Source organism: Nomascus leucogenys, chromosome 6 (assembly GCF_006542625.1).
Source record: "Nomascus leucogenys isolate Asia chromosome 6, Asia_NLE_v1, whole genome shotgun sequence".
Lineage (NCBI taxonomy): Eukaryota > Metazoa > Chordata > Mammalia > Primates > Hylobatidae > Nomascus > Nomascus leucogenys.
The window spans coordinates 58,710,761-58,732,383 of NC_044386.1; the positions used below are offsets into that span (position 1 = coordinate 58,710,761).

At 41.1% G+C, this 21,623-nt stretch overlaps 1 protein-coding gene across 1 annotated transcript in view; it reads right to left on the bottom strand.

The window, feature by feature from the left end:
* Nucleotides 1-21,623, bottom strand: part of STARD9 (StAR related lipid transfer domain containing 9) — a 149,154-nt gene that overhangs the window by 66,251 nt on the left and 61,280 nt on the right. Inside the window, exons 5-9 of the mRNA XM_003266783.4 lie at nt 19,742-19,774; nt 19,594-19,655; nt 18,871-18,983; nt 6,878-6,947; nt 5,371-5,443 (exon numbers count right to left, since the gene is read on the bottom strand). Coding sequence (XP_003266831.2) covers nt 5,371-5,443; nt 6,878-6,947; nt 18,871-18,983; nt 19,594-19,655; nt 19,742-19,774 — 351 coding nt within the window. The remainder of the gene's footprint in view (nt 1-5,370; nt 5,444-6,877; nt 6,948-18,870; nt 18,984-19,593; nt 19,656-19,741; nt 19,775-21,623) is intronic.

Below are 21,623 nucleotides of genomic sequence, written 5' to 3' on the forward strand. Positions count from 1 at the left end.
TGGATGAAGTGTTCTGAAAATGTCAGTTAGGTCACATAGTTTGATAATGTTGCTCAAATCTTCTATTTCCTCACTGATTTCTGTTTGGTTATCTACCTACTACTGGAAATTAGGTACTGAAATATCCAACCATTGTTGAACTGTCTATTTTAATCTTTCAATTCCATCAGTGTTTTCATGTATTTTGAGGTTTGGTTGTTCAGGGTGCATACATTTATAAATGTTATATTTCTTCAATGTACTGACTGACCCTTTATCATTATGAAATATTCCTGTCTCTAGTATTTGTCTTAAAACCTATTTTTTTTTTGAGGCGGAATCTCACTCTTGTTGCCCAGGCTGGAGTGCGATGGTGCGATCTCAGCTCACTGCAACCTCTGCCTCCTGGATTCAAGTGATTCTCCCGCCTCAGCCTTCTGAGTAGCTGGGACTACAGGCACTCACCACCATGCCCGGATAATTTTTTTGTATTTTTAGTAGAGACCAGGTTTTACCATGTTGGCCAGACTGGTCTCAAACTCCTGACGTCAGGCAATCCATCCACCTCGGCTTCCCAAAGTGCTGGGATTACAGGCTTGAGCCACCACGCCCAGCCTTAAAACCTATTTTTTGCCTGACATTAAAATACCACTCCAGCTCTCTTATGCTTACTTTTTAAAAAATTTCAATAGGTTTTGGAGGAACAGATGGTGTCTGGTTACATGAATAAGTTCTTTAATGGTGATTTCTGAGATATTGGTGCACCCATCACCCAAACAGTATACCCTGTACCCAATGTGTAGTCTTTTATCCCTCACCCCCCTTTCCCAAAAGTCCCCAAAGTTCTTTTTTTTTTTTTTTTTTGAGACGGAGTCTCACTCTGTCACCCAGGCTGGAGTGCAGTGGCGCGATCTCGGCTCACTGCAAGCTCTGCCTCCCGGGTTCACGCCATTCTCCTGCCTCAGCCTCTCCAAGTAGCTGGGACTACAGGCGCCTGCCACCACGCCCGGCTAATTTTTTGTATTTTTTTTAGTAGAGACGGGGTTTCACCATGGTCTCAATCTCCTGACCTCGTGATCTGCCCGCCTCGGCCTCCCAAAGTGCTGGGATTACAAGCGTGAGCCACCGTGCCCAGCCCAAAGTTCATTCTTATGCCGTTGCATCCTTATGCCTATGTGTCCTTATGCCTTTGTATAATTCTTATGCCTTTGTGTCCTCATAGCTTAGCTCCCATTTATGAGTGAGAAGATATGTTTGGTTTATCCATTCCTGCGGCACTTAACTTAGAATAATGGTCTCCAATTCCATCCAGGTTGCTGCAAATGCCATTATTTTGTGCCTTTTCATGGCTGAGTAGTATTCCACAGTATACATACACCACATTTTCTTTATCCACTCATCGACTGACGGACATTTGAGCTGGTTCTATATTTTTGCAAATGTGAATTGTGCTGCTAAAACATGCATGTGCAAGTATCTTTTTCATATAATGACTTCTTTTCCTCTGGGTAAATCTACTTGTAGTTCTTTAAGGAATCTCCACACTGTTTGCCATAATGGTGATACTAGTTTATATTCCCACCAACAGTGTAAAAGCGTTCCCTTTTCACCATATCCAGGCCAACATCTATTTTATTTTATTTTATTTTATTTTTTTTGGAGATGCCTGGAGTACATTGGCGCAATCTCGGCTCACTGCAACCTCTGCCTCCCAGGTTCAAGTAATTCTCTGGCTTCAGCCTTGTGAGTAGCTGGGACTACAGGAGCACGACACCACACACAGCTAATTTTTGTATTTTTAGTAGATACAGCATTTCACCATGTTGGCCAGGCTGGTCTCGAACACCTGACCTCAGGTAATCCACCTGGCTCAGGCTCCCAAAGCGCTGGGATTACAGGCATGAGCCACCGACCCAGCCTCTTTTTTGATTTTTTGATTATGGCCATTCTTGCAGGAGTAAGGTGGTATTGTATTGTGGTTTTGATTTGCATTTCCCTGATAATCAGTGATGTTGAGCATTTTTTTCCTATGTTTGTTGCCATTTGTATATCTTCTTTTGAGAACTGTTTATTCATGTCCTTAGCCCACTTTTTGATGGGACTGTTTTTTTCTTGCTGATTTGAGTTCCTTGCAGAGTCTGGATATTAGTCCTTCGTAGGATGCATAGATTGCAAAGATTTTCTCCCACTCTGTGGGCTGTTTGCTGATTATTTCTTTTGCTGTGCAGAAGATTTTTGTTTTATTTAAGTCCCATCTATTTATCTTTGTTTTTGTTGCATTTGCTTTTGGATTCTTGCTCATGAAGTCTTTGCCTAAGCCAACGTCTAGAAGGATTTTTCCAATGTTATCTTCTAGAATTTTTATGGTTTCAGGTCTTATATTTAAGTCTTTGATCCATCTTGAGTTGATTTTTGTATAACGTGAGAGATGAAGATCCAGTGTCATTCTCCTACATGTGGCTTGCCAATTATCCCGGCACCATTTGTTGAATAGGGTGTCCTTTCCCCACTTTACGTGTCTGTTTGCTTTGTCGAAGATTGGTTGACTGTAAGTATTTGGCTTTATTTCTGCATTTTCTATTCTGTTCCATTGGTCTATATGCCTGTTTTTGTCCCAGTACCATGCTGTTTTGGTAACTATTGGCCTTATAGTATAGTTTGAAGTTGGGTAACGTAATGCATCCAGATTTGGTTTTGTTGTTGTTTTTGAGACGAAGTCTCACTCTGTTGCCCAGGCTGGAGTGCAGTGGCGTAATCTCAGCTCACTGCAACCTCTGCCTCCCAGGTTCAAGCAATTCTCCTGCCTCAGCCTCCCGAGTAGCTGGGATTACAGGCACCTGCCATCACGCCCAGCTAATTTTTTCTATTTTTAGTAGAGAGGGGTGTCACCATGTTGGCCAGGCTGGTCTCAAACTCCTGACCTCAAGTGATCCGCCTGCCTCGGCCTCCCAAAGTGCTGGGATTACAGGCATAAGCCACTGCACCTGGCCCAGATTTGTTCTTTTTGCTTAGTCTCTTTGCTTTGGCTATGTGGGCTCTTTTTTCGTTCCATGTGAGTTTTAGGACTGTCTTTTCTAGTTCTGTGAAGAATGATGGCGGTATTTTTATGGGGATTGCACTGAATTTGTAGACTGCTTTAGGCAGTGTGGCCATTTTCACAATACTGATTCTACCCATCCATGAGCATGATATATGTTTCCATTTGTTTGTATCATACATGATTTCTTTCAGCAGTGTTTTGTAGTTCTTTCTGTAGCGGTCTTTCACCTCCTTGGTTAAGTGTATTCCTAAGTGGTTTTTTTTTTTTTTTTTTGCAGCTATTGTAAAAAATGTTGAGTTCTTGATTTGATTCTCAGCTTGTTTGCTGTTGGTGTATAGCAGGGCTACTGATTTATGTACATTAATTTTGTATCTTGAAGCTTCGCTGAATTCATTTACCAGTTCCAGGAGCTCTTTGGGTAAGTCTTTAGGGTTTTCTAGGTATACAATCATGTTGTCAGCGAACAGCAACAGTTTGACTTCCTCTTTACTGATCTGGATGCCCTTTATTTCTTTCTCTTGTCTCATTACTCTGGCTAGGACTTATGGTTACTATTATTATGGTATATCTTTTTCCATCTTTTACTTTCAACCTGTGTCTGTGGTTCTAAGGTGTGTTTCTTATAGACAGCATATAGTTGGGTCTCACTTTTATGCAATCTGAAAATTTGTACCTTAGGCAATTCACACTTAATGTATTTAATAATTATTGATGTGCTCAGAACCATCCATGTCTGATTTTTCTTTTTTCTATGTCTCATATCTCCTTTGTTCCTCTGTCCTTCTCCACTGCCTTTGTTAGGTATTTTTATTAATATGTACCATTTTAATTTCTGTTGTTTTTTCTGCCCAGAGGAGGCAGAAGAAATGTTGATTTTTAAAATTATATTTTTGTGCTATTTTCTTAGTAGTTGCTCTACAGATTACAATACATATCTTTATTTATGATCTACTTCAAAATAATACTAAATTCCTGTAAAATATAGTAACTCTACTTAAATATATCTCCTTTCAGTTCCCTTGTGCTGTTATGTTCATATATGACAATGTACAAAAATGCATTGTTATAATTGTGGTTTTATGTAATCTTATTCTTTTATTGACATTAGGAGAAGAAATGAGAATGTAGGTTTTTTTATATTTACTCACACATTTACCATTCCCAGATATTTCACTGTCTCCTATAGATTTAAGATACTTTCTAATATCACTTTCTTTCAGCCTAGAAGATTTCATTTAGTTTTCTTGTCAGGTAAGTCTGCTGGCAATAAATTCTACTTTTTATTTTTCCAATCTGGGAATGTTCTTATTGCCAGTTTTTTATATTATCTCAGCCCCAACTTCTAGGGTTCAATGCTTCTGATGAGAAGTCAGCCATTCATCACGTAATTGTTCTACTGTATGAGTCATTTTTCTCTAGCTGTTTTTAAGATGTTCTCTTTGTCTTTCAACAGTTTAAATATGATGTGTCTAGGTGTGGATTTCTTTGTGTTTATTTTACTTGGAGTCCTTTGAGCTTCTTAGATCTATAAATGATTTTCAACAAATTTAGGAAGTTTTCAGTCATCGTTTTATTTTGGGTGTGGTGCTTCTCACTTTGTTACATTCCTTTAACCTATTTTCAGACCACAGAAAGGATTGTGTCCAGCTTTATAGTTGCTTTTTGGGGATATGACTTGACCTCCTCATTCCATCATAATGGAAGTGAATCTTCTAATATTTCATTTTAATGCTTATTTTCTTTTCAACCTTTTGTTTTAAATGTCCATACTGATCACACAGATGTGAAAGTGTTTTAAAATGTTAAAAATAAATACAAGCAGAAGATATTTTGATTAGTCTTTATAAAATGCTTCTACCCATTCTAGGTGTATAGCTTAACGGATTGTGTGTAAATCCAGTTTATAGTATTAGGTTCTATCAGAGGACCTATAAATGTGAGAGTAGGAGGAAAGGAAAAGAAACAGGGCCGGGGGCGATGGCTCACGTCTGTAATGCCAGCACTTAGGCAGGCAGAGCCAGGTGGATCATTTGAGGTCAGGACTTTGAGACCAGTCTGGCCAACATGGTGAAACCTCGTCTTTACTAAAAATACAAAAAAAATTCGCCAGGCGTGGTGGCATCTCCTGTATTCCCAGCTATTTGGGAGGCTGAGGCAGGAGAATCGCTTGAGCCTGGGAGGCAGAGGTTGAGGTGAGCCGAGATCGTGCCACTGCACTCCAGTCTGGGCAACAGAGTGAGACCCTGTCTCAAAAACCAACAAACAAAAAATGAAACAGGAAGGAAGACAAGAAAGTGGTTTAAAGGTACAAGGAGAGGAAGAAATCTCACCAAACATAAGGGGTTACCAACCTGCGTGTAGTGGATCGTGAAAATGGCGTGGGATCTGCTGCTGGCCTCATGAACATGGGTGGCTGCTGTGATTCTGTGTATACAAGGAAAAAGTGTTAGGACAAGGATTGTTTACACATGGTGGGTTCTTAAGGATCCATGGAGAATACAAGAAATGTTAGTGCTGAGGTTCACAGATGAGAATCATAAAACACACATATTTAGTCCAGTATCGTGAAGAGAACAGTCCAAAGAGGGCAGAAGCAGCACTCTAGGTGCTGATATCTGAGCATAAAATGGAGTGTAGCTTCATACTAAACTACACTGAAACTTTTTTTAAGCAATAGGAGCAAAAATTCGAGTGAAAAGGGAAATGAAGACTAGAGCGTCATCAACCTGGAAGAACATGCCCAAGATAGACCCATTTTATTTTATTTTATTCTTTCACTTTATTTTATTTTATTCTTGGAGTCATTTTAATAAGACAAGTGGATGTAGGGAGCTTGCTAGAGAAGATACCTCAAACACAGAGAAGATAAGTTTTGATTAAACACAGAATATTAATTCTACAGTGTCAGAAAGATCTTGGAAATGAGATCTTAAATCACATCAATGTCATGCTTAAGCCAGGCGGAATTCACAACCTCCCTTAGAAATCCATTACAGTGTTAACCCTTAAAGTCAGGAGAGGTTTTCCTGTATCTAAGAGCATCTCACTGAGCTCTGTTCTCAGAGGATCTGGAGAATTGAAGAAAAGGGCCAAAATCTAGAGGCTAGTCTCATGATTCAAGCCTGACACTGAAAAATCACGGAGCTCAGAGTATCCTGAAGACCAGAAGCAAGTGTCTCCAGGAGAGTTCCATGAAGCTCAGGAGAATGTTAAATTTAAATTTCTTCCTTTGTGTGCAATTAACTTGGTCCTGCTATTAACAAGATAAATAGAAGGCTCTAAAGACCTTTTTACCCCAGAAAAAAAAGCCTTTTTTAGGGACATTTACTAGTAATATTCTAGGTATTTCATAGTAACTTACAACATGGAATGTTATTACAATTTACAATAGCTTTTAGGGGAATCTACAGCACCTAGTTATTCATAGCAGATTCAAAACAGTCTTTTGAGGGGCTACCTTATAAGTATGCAAAACTAGAAAAAAATGTTTTTCTGAAACATTTACACTATATTCATCCTTATATCTATCAAACCTGAGGAGAGGACAATGCAGTTAAGAATCTTTTCTTCCAAATTGAGAAGCTCTAAACAAAGTATAGAGTAACTTCCTTGGGCTTACTGCCTAATATTACTATGTCCAGAACAGATACCGGCTTCATTACCAGTGAGAAGAAACTAAATCTTAGTCACCACCCCTTACCCTGGGAATATTACTATTCTGGGAAGAGCCTCCTGGTTGTGAACATCTCTACACAGAGAGACAATTTTAAGTGTCATTATATACTCCCCAAAGGGAAATGGGAACACAGGATAGGAGTGTGAGGATAAAAGAATGATAGAAACAAACAAACCTGTTACCTGTTTGCAATTCCCTCCTCCAGGAGTTGGATTACTTGCTTATAATTGGTAACTACATGTTGAGATAAACCTATTGGATTTGTGAAATGGAAAAAAGAAATTAAATGAAATTTTTGATAAACTTTAACCTTTTCTTGTAAGTCTTTAACTTTATCATTCCTATTTCATATTATTTAATAGACAAAAATGAGAGAATCTGGCCAAATTCATTCAGATAATAAATTAAATCAAGAAATATTTATTGGAAATCTCGTCAGGTATATGATAGGCTCTAGGAATATAGGTCTCTGCCCTCACTGAGATTATGGTCTATAAGTCATAGAGACCATATGCTAAAAACAACTATAATTCCTTACAATTCTGCTATGTAAGTTATAAGAACTGTTCTCATTTGGCCCTCACAAAGTCCCTAAGGTAGGCCAGTGTTGTTTTCCCCACAAGGTGGCAGACTCGGTTTGGCCTACAAAATACACAGTACATTCATCTCTGTCCTCCCACAGCTTACAATCATGGTAAGTTACACTACACAAGACAATATGGCCAAGTGCCACAGGAGTTGGAAAGATGATACATGATGAGGAGATCAGAGGCGTGGTCAGGGCAGGCTCCATAGAAGAAGTGAGACTTAAATTTAGCCACTATAGAATGGGGAGGCTTTAGATAGGTGAAGAGGAGCCTACGGGCATGAAAGTAAATCTTCGAAATGGCTGGTTACTGACCAAGTCCCAAAGGCCTTCCCAACTGTTCTAGAGAATCTCTGTATTAGAGATTCAAAAACAAAGTAACTTCATGGGCTTACTGCTAAATACAATTACACCCAAAATAACAAAGTAACATAAATGAAACCAACAAAAATAATAGTCAATAGAAAGCAATCCAAGAAAGACCCAGATACTGAAGCTACCAGGCTGACTTAAAAGTAACCTTGAAGGCTGGGCACTGTGGCTCATGCCTGTAATCCCAGCACTTTGGGAGGACGAGGCAGGCGGGCCTGAGGTCAGGAGTTTGAGACCAGCCTGGCGAACATGGAGAAACCCTGTCTCTGCTAAAAATGCAAAATTAGCTGGGCGTGTTGGTGCATGCCTGTAATCCCAGCTACTCGGGAGGCTGAGACAGGAGAATCCCTTGAACCTGGGAGGCGGAGGTTGTGGAGAGTCGAGATCGTGCCATTGCACTCTAGCCTCGGTAACAAGAGCAAAACTATGTCTCAAAAAAAAAAAAAAAAAAAAAAAAGGCCAGGCTTGGTGCCTCATGCCTGTAATCCCTGTACTTTGGGAGCCCAAGGCAGGTAGATCATGAGGTCAGGAGTTCCAAGACCAGCCTGGCCAAGATGGTGAAACCCTACCCCGACTAAAAATACAAAAAATTAGCTGGACGTGGTGGCGGGAACCTATAGTCCAAGCTACTCGGGAGGCCAGGGCAGAAGAATCACTTGGACCTAGGAGGCAGAGGTTGCAGTGAGCTGAGATCTCACCATTGCACTCCAGCCTGGGCGATAAGAGCAAAACTTCGTTTCAAAAAAAAAAAAAAAGTAACTCTGCTTACTATTTTCAAGGAGTTGAAAGACAAGATTGTAAACTTGGAAACTAAAATGAAATAATAAAATGGATATCTGAGAAATAATACTGTAAGTGAAAATAAAAACTCAATATAAAGTTTAATAGCAGGTTAGACATAGCTGAAGAAAGAATGAGTGAGCAGGAAGATAGATCAGAAACATACGCAAAATTTAGCACAGAGAGACAAAAGATTAAAAATATGGAGGCAGCCAGGTGCAGTGGCTCACGCCTGTAATCCCAACACTTTGGGAGCCCGAGGCAGGTGGATCATGAGGTCAGGAGTTCAAGACCGGCCTGACCAACATGGTGAAACCCCATCTCTCATGAAAATACAAAAATCAGCCGGGTGTGGTGGTGCGCGACTGTAATCCCAGCTACTCGGGAGGCTAAGGCAGGAGAATCACTTGAACCCGGAAGGCAGAGGTTGCAGTGAGCTGAGATTGCGCCATTGCACTCCAGCCTGGGTGACAGAGCCAGGCTCCATCTCAAAGAAAAAAAAATGGAGGCTAGATGTGGTAGTGCACACCTGTAATCTCAGCTACTTGGGAGGCTGAGGCAGGAGGATCCCTTGAGCCCAGGAGTCCAAAACCAGTCTGGGCAACATTAGCAAGACTTCATGTCTAATTAATTAATTAATTAATTAAATATAGAAGAAATGGTAAGACTCACAGAGTATACAGGGAATAGGCCTAACATACCTGTAATTAGAGTCCCAAAAGAAGAGGAAAGAATGGGGTAGAAGGAATATTATAAGAGGTAATGGTGGTGGAGGGAATGGGGGAAAAAGGGAAAGGTAATGGCTAAGAACTTTCCAAAACTGATAAAAAGATACAAAAGCACAATTCAAAAATACCAGCATGATTTTTTAAAAACCTAAATCTACCCATAAGTAGATCATAATAAACTGTTCAAAGACAAAAGGAAAAATATTGAAAAAATTAGACTAAGAGATGACTTCTCAGCAAAAACAGTGGAAAGCAGAAGAGAATGGTATAATTTTTAATAACTAAAAGAAAATAACCATCAATTTAAAATTCTGTACTCAGTGAACTTTACCTTCAAGAATAAGAAATGCAGGCTGGGTATGGGGGCTCATGCCTGTAATCCCAACACTTTGGGAGGACGAAGCCAGTGGATTACTTTCGGTCAGGAGTTCAAGATCAGCCTGGCCAACATGGTGAAACCCCATCTCTACTAAGAGTACAAAAATTAGCTGGGCATGGTAGCAGGTGCCTGTAATCCCAGTTACTCGGAAAGCTGAGGCAGGAGAATTGCTCAAACCCAGGAGATGGAGGTTGCAGTGAGCCGTGATCGTGCCACTGCACTCTAACCTGGGCGACAGAGCAAGACTCCATCTCAAACAAACAAAAAGCCAAAAGAGAACTTGTCAATAGCAGATCTACACTAGAGGGAAAACAAGATTATTCTTAAAGTAGAAGGAACTCAGAGATAAAAGGTAGGATATTCTTTAAAAATTAAGAGCCATAAAAATGGCATTTAAGTCAAGAAGGTACAAACTGAGTTCAAGTCTTATAAGGTCCAAAAGGTTTATTGTCTGGGAAGAAGCAGAACAATCAGTAAATATTAGACTTTGATAAGTCAATGGTCTGTGTTGTAATCTCTGGAGTAACCACCAAAATAGTAAGACAATGTGTAAATAATAAGCTAGTGGAGAAGGAATATGGAATAATTTTTTAAAGTTATCAAACCAAAAGACAAAGTAAAGAAAAAGGAACATAAAACAGGAAAGGTAAAGAGAAAACACAAAATAACAGATTTAAACCCAAATAAAATTAGTGATTACATTAAATATAAGCAGACCACAATATCAAATTAAAAGACCAAAACTGTGATGAAACAAAGGTAAAACAAAGTAAAAGGAAAATGTTTTAAAATAAAAAACACATCTGAAACATATACAGAAAACTGAAAGTAGAAAAGAAGATAAAAATACAAACACTAACCCAAAGAAAGCTAGTTTAGTTAATGCCTGACAAAGTAGACTTTAAAGTAAAAGCATTACTAGAGATAAAGAAAAATCCTTCACAGTGAAAAGTGTTCAATGAACCAGGAAGTTTTAACAATTCTAATTTTGTATGCATGCAATAATAAAGCCTCAAAATATATAAAACAAAAATTGGCAGAATTAAAAGGAGAAAAAGGCATCCATACTGATAGTAGGAAAGTTTAACTTGCCTTTCTTAGTATCTGTTAAAACAAGTGGAAAAATAAAATCAACAGGGGTACAGAAGATTTGAACAAGTATCAAACCTGCTAAATAGTAATGTATAAACACTATGCCCAACAATTGTATAATACACATTCTCTTCAAGCACACATGGAAAACTTACAAAAACTGGTCAATGTGCTAGGCTACAAATCAAACTGTGCTATATATATTTGAAACTTTTTCATTATTATTATTATATCTGTTATGATGATCTGTGACCAGTAATCTTTGATGTTACTATTATAATTGTGTTGGTACACCAAGAACCATATAGAAAAGCGAACTTAATTGATAAATGTATATGTTCTGACTGCTCTACTAACCAACCTTTCCCCTCTTTCTCCCTCTACTCAGGCCTCCCTATTCCCTGAGACACAATAATATTGAAATTAGGCCAATTAATAACTCTACAATGGCCTTTAAGTGTCCAAGTGAAAGAAAGAGTCTCTCATTTTAAATCAAAAGCTAGAAACGCTGAAGTTTAGCAAGGAAGGCATGTCGAAAGCCAAGAAAGGTTGAAAGCTAGGCCTCTTGCCCAGGTTGTGAATGCAAAGGGAAAGTTCTTGAAGGAGATTAAAAGTGCTGCTCCGTGAACACATGAACGATAAGAAAACAAAACAGCCTTCTTGCTGATATGAAGAAAGTTTTTACAGTATGGTTAGAAGATCAAACCATCACAACATTCTCCTAAGCCAGAGACTAATCCAGAGCAAAGCCCTGATTCCCTTCAATGCTATGAAGGCTGAGAGAAGAGAGGAAGCTGCAGAAGAAAAGTTGGAGCTGGTAGAGGTTGGTTCACGAGGTTTAAGGAAAGAAGCTTCTTAGTAACATTTAAGTGCAAGGTGGAGCAAGCAAGTGCTGACAGAGAAGCTGTAATAAGTTATCAAAAAGATATAGCTAAAGCTAAGATAATGAAGGTAGCTACACTAAACAACAGAATTTCAATGTAGACAAATCAAGCTTCTATTGGAAAAAGGTGTCATCCCAGATTTTTATAGCTAGAAAGCAGCAGCCAATGTCTGGTTTCAAAGCTTCAAAGGACAGGCTGATTCTCTTGCTAGGGGCTAATGTAGCTGGTGACTTTATTTTATTATTATTATTACTATTATTGAGACGGAGTTTCACTCTTGTTCACCAGGCTGGAGTGCAGTGGCACAATCTCGGCTCACTGCAACCTCTGCCTTCCTGGTTCAAGTGATTCTCCTGCCTTAGCCTCCTGAGTAGCTGGAATTACAGGCACACGCCACTACGTCTGGCTGATTTTTGTATTTTTAGTAGATATGGGGGTTTCACTATGTTGGCCAGGCTGGTCTTGAACTCCTGACCTTAGGTGATCCACCCACCTCAACCTCCCAAAGTGCTGGGATTACAGGCATGAACCACCATGACTTTAAATTGAAGCCATTATCACTCTGAAAATCCTAAGGCCAGGCTGGACACGGTGGCTCACAGCTATAATCCCCGAACTTTGGGAGGCCAAGGCAGGTGGATCTCTTGAGCCCACAAGTTCAAGACCAGCTTGGGCAACATGGTGAAACCCTGTCTCCACAAAATACACAAAAAATTAGCCAGGTATGGTAGCGCGTGGGTGGGAAAATGAATCACATAAGCCTGGGAAGTTGAGGCTGCAGTGAGCTGTGATCATGCCACTGCACTCCAGACTGGGTGACAGAGCAAGACCTTCCCTCTCCCAAAAAAAAAAAAAAAATCCTAGGGCCCTTAAGAATCATGCTAAATCTACTCTGCCTGTGCCCTATGAATGGAACCATAAAGCCTGGATGACAGCATATCTGCTTACAGTAAGCCCACTGTTGAGAACTACTGCTCAGAAAAAAAGATTATTTCCAAAATATTACTGCTCATTGACAGTGTGCCTGGTCACCCAAGGGCTCTGATGGAGACGTACAAGAAGGCTAATGTTTTCATGCTTGCTAACATAACATCTGTTCTATGGCCCATGGACCAAGGAATCATTTCAACTTTGAAGTCTGATAATTTAAGAAATACATTTCATAAAGCTATAGTTGTCACAGTGATTCCTCTGATGGATCTGTGCAAAGTCTATTGAATACTTTCCAGAAAGAAGTCACCATTTTAGATGGTATTAAGGACATTCATGACTCATGAGAGGAGCTCAAAATATCAACATTGAGGGGTTTGGAATAAGTTGGTTCCAACCCTCATGAATGACTTTAAGGGGTTCAAGACTTTGGTAGAGGAAGTAATTCCAGAGTGGTGGAACTATCAAGAGAAGTAGAATGAGAAGTGGAGCCTGAAGATGTGACTGAATTGCCACAATCTCAGGATCAAATTTGAATGGATGATGAGTTGCTTCTTATGGATGAGCAGAGAAAGTGGTTTCTTGAGATGGAACCTACTCCTGGTGAAGATGCTGTGTGAAATGACAAAAAAAAGAAACAGAATATTACATAAATTTAGTTGATAAAGGAGTGTCAGGATTTAAGAGGGCTGACTCCAACTCTGAAATAAGTTCTATTGTGAGGCAAATGCTATCAAACAGCATTTCACACTACAGAAAAATTCTTCATGAAAGGAAGAGTCAATTGATGTAACGAACTCCATAAGTTGTTTTAAGAAATTGCCACAGCCATCCCAACCCTCAGCAATCACTATCCTGATCAGTCAGCAGCCATCACCATTAAGGAAAAATCCTGCACCAGCAAAGAGATTATGACTCACTGAAGGCTCAGGTAACCACTAGCATTTTTTAGCAATAAAATATTTTTAAATTAAGGTATGTACATTTTTTTTTTCTTTTTTTAGATGGAGTCTCACTCTGTTACCCAGGGTGGAGTGCAGTGGCGCGATCTTGGCTCACGGCAATCTCTGCCTCTCGGGTTCACGCCATTCTCCTGGCTCAGCCTTCTGAGTAGCTGGGACTACAGACGCCTGCCACCACGCCCGGCTAATTTTTTGTATTTTTAGTAGAGACGGGGTTTCACTATGTTAGCCAGGATGGTCTCGATCTCCTGACCTTGTGATCTGCCTGCCTCGGCCTCCCAAAGTGCTGGGATTACAGGCGTGAGCCACCGTGCCTAATCAAGTATGTACACTTTTAATACATAATGCTACTTTGTACTTAATAAAATATAGCATAAATATAACTTTTATATACACTGGGAAACCAAAACATTTGTGTTTTGATTTTGATTTTTGCTTTATTGTGATACTCACTTTATTGTGGTGGTCTGGAATCAGACTTGCAATATATCCAAAGCATGTCTGTATACATGTTGTTTTAGTTGAATTATGTGGAGCATGTTCTCTGAACTCAATATTATTAAACTAGATACCTATAACAAAAATACAACTAGAAAATCCCTGAGTGTTAAAAAATAAAGAAACACTCTTCTAAATCCATGAGTCAAAAGAATTCATATTGGAAATTATATATATTTTAAACTGATTAATGATGAAAATACTACACATTAAAACTGGTGCAATACAGCTAAAGTCATGCTTACAAGGAAATTTATAGCTATAAATAAATATACTAGAAAAGAGGAGGCCAAGGCAGGCGGATCACAAGGTTAGGAGTTCGACATCTTGGCCAACATGGCGAAACCCCACCTCTACTAAAAATACAAAAATTAGCTGGACGTGGTGGCACACATCTGTAGTCCCAGCTACTTGGGAGGCTGAGGCAGGAGAATCGCTTGAACCAGGGAGGCGGAGGTTGCAGTGACCCAAGATCGTGCCACTCCAGCCTGGGCGACAGAGCGAGACTGTTTAAAAAAAAAAAAAAAAAACGAGGGCTGGGCACAGTGGCTCATGCCTGTAATCCCAGCACTTTGGGAGGCCAAGGCAGGTGGATCACCTGAGGTCAGGAGTTCGAGACCAGCCTGACCAATGTGGTGAAACCCCGACTCCACTAAAAATACAAAAATTATTGTATTAGTATACCAAAGATTGGAATTAAAAAAAAAAAAAAAACTGGTTCTTCTAGCCTGGGCAACATAGCAAGACTCCATCTCTAAAAGAAAAAATAAAAAACAATTAGCTTGGCATGATGGCACATGTCTATAGTATCAGCTACTTGGGAGGCTGAGGTGGTAGGACTGCCTGAGTCCAGGAGTTTGAGGCTGCAGTGAGTCACGATCGTGCCACTGCACTCCAGCCTGGATGACAGTGTGAGACTCTGATCCGATAACAAAAACACCACCACAAAAAAAACTGGTCCTTCACCACAGTTTGAGAAGCATATAGAATATCTATTAAAAACAATCACTATTGTGAATATATTACTTAATGGTAAAATGGTGAAGCTTTCCTCTGAGAACAAGACTGTCACCACTTTTATTTACTATTGTACTACAGGTCCTAGTTTATGCAGAAAGGCAAGATAAAAAAGGCACAAGAACTAAATGGTTGGGGTTGGGGGGAAACTCCTGTGACTTATAGATTGAGTACATAGGAAATACAGAATTTTTCTCAAGTTCCAACTACCTACCTCTTGGTTTGCACCTGTACCTTTATATTAAAATAAAGGCCAGAGTAAAAATACAATACTGTCTTTGTCTCACTTAGGTATCAGTTTAGATCCTATGACCACTGGCCTCTTATGTGTGCTTTGGGCAGGCCCTTGTGCATTTCAGATTTCAACTTAATCTCTCATCTAATTAATAAACTTTTTAATGGAAAGGCTACTCCTTTCCTTTCTTTGGATTTAGGTAGTTATCAAGGTCCATCTCACAATTCTGAACTGGAACTGCAAGTTCTTTAAGGGCTTATATTTTCATATTTTCCATAGCACCTGGAATAGTATAGGCATCTTGCAGGTACTCAATAAATTTCTGTAGAATTGGTTTCATGCCAGAAACCACTTTCCACTTTGAAGTCATATTCACAGAATGGATGAGCCTTAAGACAGATGGACAGGCAGATAGATAAGATATATATATCAATAAAGAAAGAAAACATTTTTTAAAAAAAGTTTACTAAGATCTCATCAGAGGGTGATGATGGGAATAACATAGTTCAGTGTGACTACTCAGGGTCCTAGCTTCCAAGGCTGGTTCTATACTATTTCAGCTCATGGCTCCTTCATTAAGAAATGTCGGCCGGGCGCGGTGGCTCATGCCTGTAATCTCAGCACTTTGGGAGGCTGAGGCGGGTAGATCACCTAGGTCAGGAGTTCTACACCAGCCTGACCAACATGGAAGAAACCCCATCTCTACTAAAAATAAAAAATTAGCCAGGCGTGGTGGCTCATGCCTGTAATCCCAGCTACTCAGGAGGCTGAGGCAGGAGAATCTCTTGAACCTGGGAGGTGGAGGTTGTGGTGAGCCGAGATCGCGCCATTGCACTTCAGCCTGGGCAATAAGTGCAAAACCCTGTCTCAAAAAAAAAAAAAAAAAAAGAAAGAAAGAAAAAGAAATGTCCACCTGTGAATTGAACAATGAGAACACTTGGACACAGGAAGGGGAACATCACACACCGGGGCCTGTTGTGGGGGGGCGGGGTAGGAGGGAGGGAAAACGTTAGGAGATATATCCGATGTAAATGAAGAGTTAACGGGTGCAGCACACCAACATGGCACATGTATACATATGTAACAAACCTGCACGTTGTGCACATGTACCCTAGAACTTAAATTAAAAAAAAAAAAAAGTCCACCTGTATTTGTAATGGTTTAAGAAAGTCCAGAGTGGCTTCAAGAAACTTGTAACACAGAATCTAAGAGATTTTTTACTGGTTTAGAATGTAGTATTTCCTACCTCCCTCCCGTCAAGGGTTCATTCCATAAAGGTATCCAAAAGCATCCTGAACTTTGCACCATGAACCCTGAGATTGGAGTCCTGATCCTGTCATTGACATTGGACATATGACCCAAGCTGTATGACCTTTCAAAAGTCATATTTTCTGAGTTGCAGGTACTATACCAATCAAATCATCTAGGATCCTAGGTCTCCTTCCAGGTTCTTGATATACAGGATTCTGTTCCATTCCTCTCTTCCAGTACAATGCAAGTTTCCCAGTTTCAATTCTGTCCCAACTCTAGCTGTGTGACTTTGGGAACAACCCTTAACTTTCTCCAGATTTCATTGTTTTCTGTAGAATGCAGATATCTGAACTATGTCTGAGGTCTTCCTCTGGTTACTCCTCCCACACATACACACACAGACTTTTTTTTTTTTTTTTTTTGGAGACGGAGTCTTGCTGTGTCGCCAGGCTGGAGTGCAGTGGTGTGATCTTGGCTCACTGCAACCTCCGCCTCCAGGTTCAAGCGATTCTCCTGCCTCAGCCTTGCGAGTAGCTGGGACTACAGGTGCGCACCACACACCCGGCTAATTTTTTTGAATTTTTAGTAGAGACAGGGTTTCACCACATTGACCAGGATGGTCTCAATCTCCTGACCTCATGATCTGCCCGCCTCAGCCTCCCAAAGTGCTGGGATTTCAGGCGTGAGCCACCGCACCCAGCCCACACACAGACTTTTAAGATGAGAAGCTTGATACCGCTGCATCAACTCATGGTCTGCCTTGAAAGTATTGCTTTACACAGATATGTATACACACAGAGTTTTACAGAGCAAACTTAAACTGGTTCCTAGCAAAGGAAATGGTGTTTTTGTTGTTGTTTCTAGGCTGCCATTTATGATTAAACATTTGGGAAAAGACACAGGTAGCAGAATCAGTCACTGGCATACCTATTGTATCATCCATTTGCCATGCCCTGACCAGAGAAAAGACCGGCTCTTGATGGTTCATGTCCCGCTCCTTATCAGGATTTAAATTAGCATACTACAGCCAGGCACGCTGGCTCACATCTATAATCCTAGCACTTTAGGAAGCTGAGGTGGGAAAATCACTTGAGGCCAGGAGTTCAAGACCAGCCTGGGCAACATAGTGAGATCCCATCTCTACAGCAAATTTAAAAATCCGCTGCCTAGATGCACGCCTGTAGCCCTAGCTACCTGGGAGACTGGGGTGGAAGGATCACTTGAGCCCGGGAGTTCAGGTTGCAGTGAGCTATGATTGCATCACTGCATTCCAGCTTGGGTGACAGAATAAGACCTTGTGGCTAAAAAAATAAAATAAAAAATAAACTAGCATACTGCTATAGGAACATAAAACGTATATATTACTTTTTTTTTTTTTTTTTTTAGATGGCGTCTCGCTCTGTCGCACAGACTGGAGTGCAGTTGCGCAATCTCGACTCATTGCAACCTCTGCCTCCCAGGTTTAAGCGATTAGCCTGCCTCAGCCTCCCCAGTAGCTGGGATTACAGGTACTTGCCACCACACCCAGCTAATTTTTTGTATTTTTAGTAGAGACAAGGTTTCACCATGTTGGCCAGGCTGGTCTCGAACTCCTGACCTCCAGCAAATTCACCCACCTCAGCCTCTCAAAGCATTGGGATTACAGGCGTAAGCCACTGCGCCTGGGCCATATATTACTTCTTATAAGTGGCCTGGAAGGGTAAAAACTTTGCCTATAAAAGAACCCAACTGTTGCTACTTAATAGCAGGACCTACCTTAATGATATAAGACAGATGGTACCAAGCACCAAACATCAGTACTTGGTTAGGAAACACATCAAATCCTACCTCATGTCTGATGTCTGACTTTGCCCTATCTCTCCTACCTACTGACTACCACCACCAATGGAAGAGAAAGGGGACTGGTTTACCAGGGAACCAGTAGAGGCCATGCCATATTGGGCGCCTGCATACTCCACCACATTCCCTACAGTTTTCCCTCTCATTCACCATGCTTTAGCCACACTGGCCCCTTGAAAACACCAAGCCTTCTCCCAGGGCTCTAGTCCATTCCACTCTCTCTTCCTGAAACACTTCTCACCTTGTTATGTCATTCTTCACATGACTATACTCCTTTCAGGTCTTAGCTTAAACGTTTCCTCCTCAGAGAAGCTCCTCCTGATCACCCTATACAGGTGGGTCACCAACACTTTCCAGTGCTCTTTGCCATTGACATCCATTTATTTATTAACCTTCATCACTACTTGTGAATGTTTGTTTCCTGACTCACACCCACTAGATTGTAAGCTTGCCTGAGGGCAGGACCACGTCTTCTCTATTTATCAATATATATTCAGTGTCTAGCACAGTAGCTGGCACACAATAAGTGTTCATTACACCTATGTTCAATGAATTAGTGAACATTAGGAGAGCTTCCCAGGCTTCAGTTTGGTTTCAGATCTCCAGGACCACAGTAGCTCACCTTGTACATAGGGCCCCATCTCTGGATGCTCCCTGACCCGCAGGGTATAGGACTTTTTTTGACCAGATTGCTTCAACAGATCCCGCACCCGTTCATTATAGATTTCTAGAAAACTAGAGATAAGTAGAAAAAGGCAACATAATTATATTTTGGAAAAAAGTAGAAACAACACTGAGCTAAAAATCAGGAGATCTTAGTTCCTGTTCCAGCTCCACTTCTGACACTCTAAGGTATTGATCAAGCCAAGGTTCCGCCTTGATTCTCTTTCCATACATACACAATAGAATTTTTTGTATTTTTTATTTTTGAGACAGTCTCGCTCTGGCTCACAGGCTGGAGTGCAGTGGCACGATCTTGGCTCACTGCAACCTCCGCCTCCCAGATTCACCGCACCCGGCCACAGAGGTTGTTTCTTGAGTGAATTTCAAACATGACCCTTGAGCTCTATTGTTCTGTGAAGGCATCTCAAGGGCTACTAGACAGCCAGGGTAAGTTGGGCCACAGAAGGAAAGACCTGCTTGTTAAGTCTATGGGTAGGAAATTAAGTTTTCTACAACCAAGGGCCTAAGTATCTTTCTCAGCTCTTGTACTGCAAGGTATTTCTTCTGTGGCTTTTCTCCATCCCTGTGGTGACTCTGGAAGCAAAGATAGGACAGCTGAACATGGTAGAATTTGAAGTGGAAGGAGAACTACTGTAGGTCCCAGAGCTTGGTAGGTTCTTACCTTACTTTTATCCTACAGGAGGAAGGCAGTGAGGCACAGTCTTTCTCCCTGACGAAGAGACCCTGCACAAACCAGAGGGTTGGGGTTTCACTGTAGGAACTGTACAGAGACCTACTTTGAGAGGATCCAGCCAAAAGATAGTCTATACCTCACATATCCGTGGTGTCAACCCAACAGAGGCCTGGAGAACAGAAGAAAGGAAAGCATTATTGTTTACTCAAGATGATGCCCTCCCCCACAGAATACCCAGGAACCATCCTCAGCATGGGGGATGAGTGCATGGACTCCTTGTGCTAGCCTCTTCACTTCAGGCAGTTTCACTGGGGAATACAGAAGACTTTTATGTGCCAGTGCTCCGAGAGACACTCATGGGAGAAATGTACCAAATGAGAGGCGTATGTATCACCATAAGAAGGAAAAGAGGAGAAGCCAGCAAACCCAGATACCTGCTTTTATGTAATGAAGGTTACATTATGCTTGGATAAAAACACTTTACCAATGTTCCTCCTAGACCCCCTATACCTCCAATCCTTACAGGGGGACTAGAGTATATGAGTATTCAAAATACACATTTAGACCAGGTGTGGTGGCTCACCCCTGTAATCCCAGCACTTTGGGAGGCTGAGGTGGGTGGATCACTTGAGCTCAGGGGTTAGATACAAGCCTGGGCAACCTGCAGAGACCCTGTCTCTACTAAAAATACAAAAAAATTAGCCAGGCATGGTGGCGTGTGCCTATGGTCTCAGCTAATCGGGAGGCTAAGGTGGGAGGATCACTTGAACCCAGGAGGCAGAGGCTGCAGTGAGCTGAGATCGCACCACTGCACTCCAGCTTGGGTAACAGAGTGAGACCCCATCTCAAAAACAAAACAAAACAACAAAAATAACAACAACAAAAAAACACATTTAGAAAGAGGTAGTTTCTTTTCCCATCTTGTATCCAGTGCTAACTTGTACTCAGTTAAGGGCTTATACTTTTGGTTTAGTGGCCAATTTCTTTTTTTTTTAATTATTATTTTTTTGAAATGGAGTTTCACTCTTGTTGCCCAGGCTGGAGTACAATGGCACGATCTTGGCTCACTGCAACCTCCATCTCCCAAGTTCAAGCAATTCTCCTGCCTCAGCTTCCCGAGTAGCTGGGAGTACAGGCGCCCACCATCACACCTGACTAATTTTTGTATTTTTAGTAGAGACGGGGTTTCACCATGTTGGCCAGGCTGGTCTCGAACTCCTGAGCTCAGGTGATCCGCCTGCCTCAGCCTCCCAAAGTACTGGGATTACAGGTGTGAACCAACACGGCCAGCCCCAATTCTTCTTTTAATGTCAAATACTGTGAAATCACACTAAACACAGGACAAAGCGAGCAATGAGCTAGGCCCAAGACATCAGGGATAATCATCTAAGAGGAATCATTTCCTATAGAATGTCCCTGTGTAGTGTTTATTTGTTACCCACCTAACAGGATATATATACTTTTAGAGACAGGGTCTCTTTTTATTTATTTATTTATTTATTTTTTTAAATGGTCTCGCCCCATTTCCCAGGCTGGAGTGCAATGGCATAATCTCAGCTCACTGCAACCTCTGCCTCCCGGGTTCAAGCGCTTCTCATGCCTCAGCCTCCCAAGTAGCTCGGATTACAGGTGCACGCCACCATGTCTGGCTGATTTTCTGTGATAAAGGAAGGCTCTTATTAAATCCTACACACTTTTGAAAGCCCTTGGCTCAGGAGCTAGTTCTCCTGCTTTCTTCCAACACACAGATCTAACACATGTAGGCTTGGAGCTTGGCCACAATAATCAAATCTCTGCACAGCTCTAGCCTGCACTTAAGATTTAGTCCAGGTCTTGTCCACAACAAAGGTGCAAAATAGATTCAAATAATGAACCTGGAGATAACGAGAAATTCAGCAGGACTGACGAGAACTGCTTTGTCAAAGGGAGCTGTAAAATTTTAGTAGAGACTTGGTTTCACCATATTGGCCAGGCTGGCCTCGAACTCCTGACCTTGAGATCCGCCCACCTCAGCCTCC